Here is a 6790-nt window from a genome sequence, read left to right on the forward strand (position 1 = left end):
TGCAAGTGATATCAACACCTCACATCTGAATGTTAAACATTTATGACCTTGTTGGAGTATTTTATCCTTTTTTTCTTCCATAGAGCAATATAAAGCCTTTGTGGAAAAAAAGTGTGCCATAAAATTGAACTTTATAAATAGTAACACTTCAGCACATCTCAAACAGCCAACAAATCCACGAGATTAAACGTGTCAGGAGGGAGCACACTGTGGGGGGTTGAGGGGATGGGAGATGAAGGTGTTGACATCTTGGCTGTCAAGCGTAGCCTGATGTCTGGATGCATTTTATTTTTCTTTCTCTGTGTGGGGACAAGTGTGAAGTTTTTCACATTTGAATTCATTAGCAGCCATGAAGCTGTCGTTACTTTTACTCATGATACCCACTTTTTTTCCCTCTCCAGCTTGTTCACAGGGGACCTATGGGTATGCCTGTAACAGCCTGTGTCGCTGTCAGAATGGAGGCTCGTGTGACCCTGTGACTGGGAAGTGTTTTTGCCCTCCTGGAGTGCAGGGCTTGCTCTGCGAGGATGGTTTGTTCACTCATTTCCTGTAGACACACATATCTTAAACACTCTGGTGGGAATGGGACAACCAAGCTCCAAAACACTAATTTTCTGTGTGTGTATGACTCACTTATATGAAGCAGTATTTCAGAAAGTAAACCCATTTTTAATAGCTTTTGTTTTTTCAAATAGTCTACAGTTTCTGAGAAGGTAGTGGAGAGTTTTTTGAAAATTTTTAGAATTTAAATCGTTTATTTTTTTTAAACTTATTCTTGGCTTTTGAGTGAATGTTTCCTAACTCTAACATTAATTTTGTGTACTTAACTTAACTTAACTTAACTCAAAAAGTAAGGAAATTTGTGTTTGATAAATTATTTCATTGTTGTTACAATAGACCTCACATATACTGTAAACTCAGACTTGTGCTTAAACTGTTACTACAAATGTTTTAAGCACAGATCTGGGATTCATCAATATTTTCTTGCTTGAATTTGTCCTTACACAACAACAACAACAACAACAAAAAATACTCTCAGGCTACGCATTGGCAGAAACGATGACAACCATGCTTTCTCAGAAAATGTAAATACATGCTCCTTTAACTGAAGGAATGGCAGGTTTGAACTACTTTCAGTGAAATAAAAAAGCCTTTGATAGAATCCCGTAATAAAAACTGTTAATTGATTAAATTTGTTAAATAACCACAGAATTGATGCCTTTTCACCTTTAATATACATAGAATATTGAATCTCAAATGAAATAACTAGTTAACAGTTAAGAATACGACAGTATACAAATTATAATGTCATATTTTTGATGACGTGTCCATCAGTTTAGAATTATTCTACTGTGAAAAGTGGTCAAAACAAAACTGTTTAGTGAATATGTGACATGAATCTAATGGTGATTTTGCACTCTGCTTTCCAACATTATAAGAATTATAACCAAGAAGAATCAGTACAACAAAGAAATTACTGAGCAAACCCAAATATCCTTACCTCATGTGCTAAGTTTATTTCAGATGGGCATTTTGCCCTAACATTTGATTTCAATTTTTACAACACTTTTTTGAATGTTTAACTTTCACAATGGACTTAACTGTACTAAAACCAATCTTCAAGTGTGTGTTTTTATCTTGGCAGGTTGTCCGAGAGGTTATTTCGGGAGGTTTTGCAGGAGAAAGTGTAACTGTCCCAACAATGGTCACTGTCACCGTCTGTATGGTGGCTGTTTGTGCTCTCCAGGACTATATGGACGCTTCTGTCACCTGCGTGAGTAAAAAAAAAACACCCTGAACTTTGTAACTGACACCTCTTGGATAATGATTATGTAGTTATACTGTTTCAAACAATCAATTTTGTGTCATAAGTTTAATACCACCAAAATAAAAAAAACACTAGAATGAGACAGTATGAGATATGAGTGACTTACACTTTGTATGATACAACCTAGATCTGCTGTAATTGTTTTATGTCAACCAGTATACGAGTTAATGAAACAGGGAACTATGACATGAAAAATATGACGTGAATACTTCACCTCAAAGACTTTGTATCCTGATGACAAACATACAGATGGATTACGGTGTCTCATTTACATGAACAGGCACTACACAGTTTGTTATCTTTGTGGAGGATTAAATGCTACCTAAATGTAAAAATCAGGGCTGTTTATGCTCTATATATGTTGCATAGATGTACTCTTCAGATAGAGATACAAGTTAAGATACACAAAAAAATGTTGTGATCCTGTGGCCCATACCTGGACAAGTCAAGTTATTAATGTAGGGTCTACATTGCAGAGCTACAAAAGTAGAGGAATCTCAGTGTTTCAAAAAAGTGAAACACGCATCAGTTTCATTCATGTATAGGAAATATGTACAAATTATCTACAGAAAGCCCCGACTTTCTTCATTACTCCTCATCGCTGGCCCTACTTTGCCGTTTTGTTGGAGGCACCAGATGAGACGGCAACTCTCGGGGAAGCCAGTAACCCTCCAACTTTCCTTCAATGAGATGAACTGCTAAAGCAAACTCCTCATTGTCCAGCATGCCATCGCCATCAACATCCGACAGCCTCCAGATGTGAGCGAGTACAGAGTTAGGCAGCAGCGTGCTTGTCATCCACTCTCTGACTTTGGTACCACTCAGCTTTCCCTCATTTGGACTGAGGTTGTAGAAAATCTCATCGTATTTGGGCTTGTATTTCTCCACCACCCACTCATCGAAATCCACCTCACTGCTCTCGTCATCCCTGAATTCCTTGAAAGGGTCTCTTTTCAAATCCCCACGTTTGAATGTGCCTAAAAATTCCCCATCCAAGACCCCATGGAGGGATTTCTTCCTCAGTTCTTGCTGCTGGAGCAGAGGCACCAGGTTGGCTATGTCAGTGGACAGAAGTTTATCCAAGGAAGCCATGAGACTTGGTTTCAAGGTCTTGAACTTTGAGAAGTCTTGACCTAGAAGCTTCTCCTGTAAAGTAAGCAATCACATTTCAGGTTCAGACACATATTTAGGTACTTAGTTACCTTTTAAATTTGGTATTTTAACAGAGATGTTTAACCTGCATCTTGGTGCAGTCAGGGAAGTCTCCTGCAGGGACTCGCTGCTGTTGCTGGATCTTGTTGAAAATCACAGGAAGTTGATAAATCAAGTTGTGCTTTTTACTCTCTTTGCAAAAAATGGTTGGCATCTCCTGTTTCAGATAGCTGATAATGTGGGCGTGGGCCTGTAGAAGGAGAAACTCAATAAGCCAGGGGATCATCTTTACAGCATCTTAAAAGTACAGACCTCATGTTGGTGGAGAGAGAATTGAGATCTCTTACCCGTACTAAGCGTGCCCTCTTCACCAGGTCGTTCAGCTTTCGAACTGCAGCATTGCGAGGCAGGTTCCTGATGTCACTCAGCAGATCCTCCTCCTCCAGCTCGATCAGCTGGTAATGGTCACACACCTGCCGCGGCTCGGACCAGAAAGACCCAATGTAAACCCTCAAGATCTCAGGCGTTCGAAACACTTTCCCAAGCGACCACATGAGGGCGCCGTACACTCTCATCAGCTGCTGGGAGTCCACCCTGTCAGCCTTGTTGAGAACCACACGCAACTTGTCCTCATAGCCAAGCAGAGCCCCAAAGGCCCGAGTGAGCTCATCAGAGAACTCCAGTTTATGTGCATCAAACAGCAGGATGATCCGGTCCACACGCTCTGCAAACCAACGCAGCACTGCTGGGAAGTCATAGCCTGCAGGAAAACACAGGGTTTTCATTAACACTGTATGAAATGGGGCGAGCCTATCTGTCTGAAGAGTGAGAGAACATTAAATATCCCAGTGGTCCTCTCTGGATTTAGAGCCATTTGAGCTACACCCATAGATTAATGTGTCCCCAAAACAAAGGAGAGACTGAGTTACTAACTATCTGTCTCCTCCCTACTCACTGGGATATTACTTTCAGCTGCTGGGCTTCTGTCTTAAAAGGTTTGAAATATGCTGGGCTCAAGTGTTTCTGTGTTACCTCTCCTGCTTTTCTTCAGGCAGGAATTTGAATCCCACTGACAGCAGAAATGAATCCCATATTTAAATCTTTAAACTTAAAAAAAAGAAGAAAACTTGGAGTAAAAAAAAAAAAAATGTAATGAAAATAGAAATTAAAGGTCTCACCTCGACTCAGCTTTCTTTTAGCGGCTGTTAGGATGCCCGGCGAGTCAATGATGCTGATACTCTCCAGGACTTTATTGGGCATCTGAGCACACTGAAATCTGCAAGAACATTTATCAACAAAAAGCCAAAATAGAACTGACAGTGGCAATACAGCTTAAGATTCTTATATGAAGGTGGCCTAGCTTCAAATTACAGTTTTTCACTGTACTACTTCTCTGGTGAGGGTAGATAATAGTCAAATATGTCTAAAAAAAGAGAGGGGATGCCAGGAATACCAATGGATACTCTCAATCAATTCACTATCAATATTTTTTCACCTGTTGAGAAATGTGTTTCCAAAGGGGTCCAGGTTGCGAAAGGGCTTTTTTGGATCCACTGTGAGAGCATTACCGGGGATGATCCCTTCTGTCTCTCCATACATGAGGGCAGTGAAACAGTCAGTGGTTGGCTCTGGTCCCACTCTGCTGCCTGGGAAATCTTGCTCTACCAGATACCTAAAGTGAAGAAAAAGCCAAAACTATGACCAGCATTAGTTTCCCCAGCACAGAACTTCAGTACTCTGTGTAACACATGCACTTACCGTGGACTTACCATACTATACTGTATGTTACAGATGCATGCAGAAAGGAGGGTATTTTTCTTACCTGATAAAAGTTGTCTTCCCTGTCGAGTACTGACCCATCACTAACACCATTGGTTTGTTGTCAAAGTCTGCATCCTCATAGCTGGGTGAATGAAAGTGATGGAAAGAATAGTATTTCTCAATAGGCAGCAGCCTCTTATAATAAAGATTCTTCAGCTCCTCTGTCACCAAATTAACATCCCCCAGTGTCTTAGGGCTGCTCCTGAACCTCCGGATGGACATGTCGATGAATTAACTCCTCTTGATTTCTCAGTAAAGAAGCTGCTCACTCTTCAAACACCAAACAGAACGATGGAAGAATGTGCACGAGCAATATTATCAGTTTCTCACAGCTGTCTGCTTCATCCTGCAGCGGGACATTAAGAGGGTGGAGAGGGTGTAACCAGAGCCTGCAGCTGCATCTAACATAAAGCCAATGTGGAGAGGGACAGGGTGGAGTGGAGTTCAGTTTTTCTATTGCTGAGTGGAGACAGACTTGGCTAAAAACATGCAGATTAATTGTCCTGAGCGTTAAGCAAGGATATGGCTCTGCTTCAGTTTTTAAAGTCTCACAATCGCACAGTTAGTGTGAGAAAGTGTGCAGAAACCAGAGCCAACATAATGAACTGCAGGAAATTTGTTTCCTGAATCGCCAGCTGGTTCTCAAATAAACGTCTTTATCTTACAGCAGTAGTGATGAATCATAGAACATCAGTTTTAGAGCAAAAGGAGGTGGTCACATGACATTAACAGCAGAGGTTTGACGTTGTGATAACATGGTGGTTGGGTGTGTCTGTTTTCTTATAATAAAATGTAAGCTGAGAGTAAAGAATGTGCCATCCAGACATTTTCCCACTGATTAACTATGACTACCTGAGTTTTCAGAAACAACAAGTGCAAGGTTAATTTGTTTTCTTGTCTTAACCTTTAAAACAAACTTATCTGGAGTTGAGTCAGAGAAGTCTCTCTGTTGGCTGTGTATCTTATTAGTCATATGTCTTTAAGTTGAATTCATGCATGATTTTTTTTTGCACAGCCTCATACAAACATGAGTATATACTGAAAGTATTCATCCTTTCAGTGCTCGTCTAACTGGACTCATGCACTTTGTCTGTTTTCAAACTGATCCTGTCCTCCCCTCAGCATGCCCCAGGTGGACGCACGGCGCTGGTTGTTCCAAAGAATGTGACTGCGTTCAAGAACATTCCACTGGCTGTGACCCTAAGACAGGGAGCTGTTTCTGTAAGGCTGCATACAAGGGGCCACAGTGTGAGAAAGGTATTAGTACTTCCTAAAACGAGATCCTCAAACTGAAAGATGGGCTAGTGCACTTTTACAGGTTGTAAGGTCTATAGCAATGCTAGATGTACGTTATTTATCTGTGTGTTTAAAGTAACTATACTCTGGTGTCCTGAAGTATTTTAAAATGTTAAATGCAACAGACTCCTCTCTTCATCCTCACTGTGCTTTGTATCTGGATATTCCCTGTGCAGAATGTGAGCGGGGATTCTTTGGCGCTGGCTGTGAGCAGCCATGTGACTGTCCAGGCGGAGGGTTATGTGACCCCAGGACTGGAGAGTGCAGCCAGCGATGTCCTGCAGGCCTTTACGGAGAAAAATGTCAGCTGGGTGAGACACACAAAGCTGTTTTCATACGTTAGTACAGCAACATGGTGTACATCAATCAATCAAACTTTTTTTGAATAGCATTTTTCATACAGGACTTTGTAATACAAACAGCTTTACATGGGTAAAAATTAAAATTAAATAACAAGAAGTGGAATAAAGAGCAGAAAAATTGCATTATTTCATAAAATGAAAACACAAGACCCCTGCAAACCCCCCTCCCCCAAACCACACTTAATATACACACTCACTTACTGAAACACACAAAGACATTAGAAGGAAATTCTGAAAGAAAACAGAATTAGAGGACTGAGGAAACGCTGGCTTTAATTAAAATGAGGAAACACAGGAGCTAAAACTAAAATAACAATTAAACAAAAAAACT

The 6790-nt window shown here is 40.6% G+C and overlaps 2 protein-coding genes across 2 annotated transcripts in view; one reads left to right on the forward strand and one right to left on the reverse strand.

Moving 5' to 3' along the window:
• The window catches only part of egfem1 (EGF-like and EMI domain containing 1), a 57193-nt gene that overhangs the window by 30714 nt on the left and 19689 nt on the right, over nt 1-6790 (forward strand). Inside the window, exons 15-18 of the mRNA XM_074680250.1 lie at nt 402-530; nt 1646-1774; nt 5924-6058; nt 6274-6408. Of these exons, the coding sequence (XP_074536351.1) occupies nt 402-530; nt 1646-1774; nt 5924-6058; nt 6274-6408 (528 nt within the window). The remainder of the gene's footprint in view (nt 1-401; nt 531-1645; nt 1775-5923; nt 6059-6273; nt 6409-6790) is intronic.
• Nucleotides 1634-5154, reverse strand: LOC141798354 (EH domain-containing protein 2-like). The gene is made up of 6 exons (XM_074680251.1): nt 4803-5154; nt 4476-4652; nt 4159-4256; nt 3328-3740; nt 3066-3230; nt 1634-2974 (listed from the first exon to the last, which is right to left on the reverse strand). Exons 1-6 carry the CDS (start codon nt 5021-5023, stop codon nt 2417-2419), a joined length of 1632 nt encoding a protein of 543 aa, XP_074536352.1. The 5' UTR covers nt 5024-5154; the 3' UTR covers nt 1634-2416.

The sequence above is a fragment of the Halichoeres trimaculatus genome, unplaced genomic scaffold, assembly GCF_033239565.1.
Source record: "Halichoeres trimaculatus isolate MK-OKI-2021-1 unplaced genomic scaffold, fHalTri1.1 fHalTri1_scaffold_9, whole genome shotgun sequence".
Taxonomy (NCBI): domain Eukaryota; kingdom Metazoa; phylum Chordata; class Actinopteri; order Labriformes; family Labridae; genus Halichoeres; species Halichoeres trimaculatus.

Excerpts from the sequence above, each read along its gene's own strand:
- LOC141798354 (XM_074680251.1), bottom strand. The coding sequence starts at position 5,023 with ATGTCCATCCGGAGGTTCAGGAGCAGCCCTAAGACACTGGGGGATGTT. Across the intron at positions 4,257-4,475 it reads GGAAACACATTTCTCAACAG|ATTTCAGTGTGCTCAGATGC; the intron begins GTGAAAAAATAT and ends ATGTTCTTGCAG. Across the intron at positions 2,975-3,065 it reads CTGACTGCACCAAGATGCAG|GAGAAGCTTCTAGGTCAAGA; the intron begins GTTAAACATCTC and ends CTTACTTTACAG.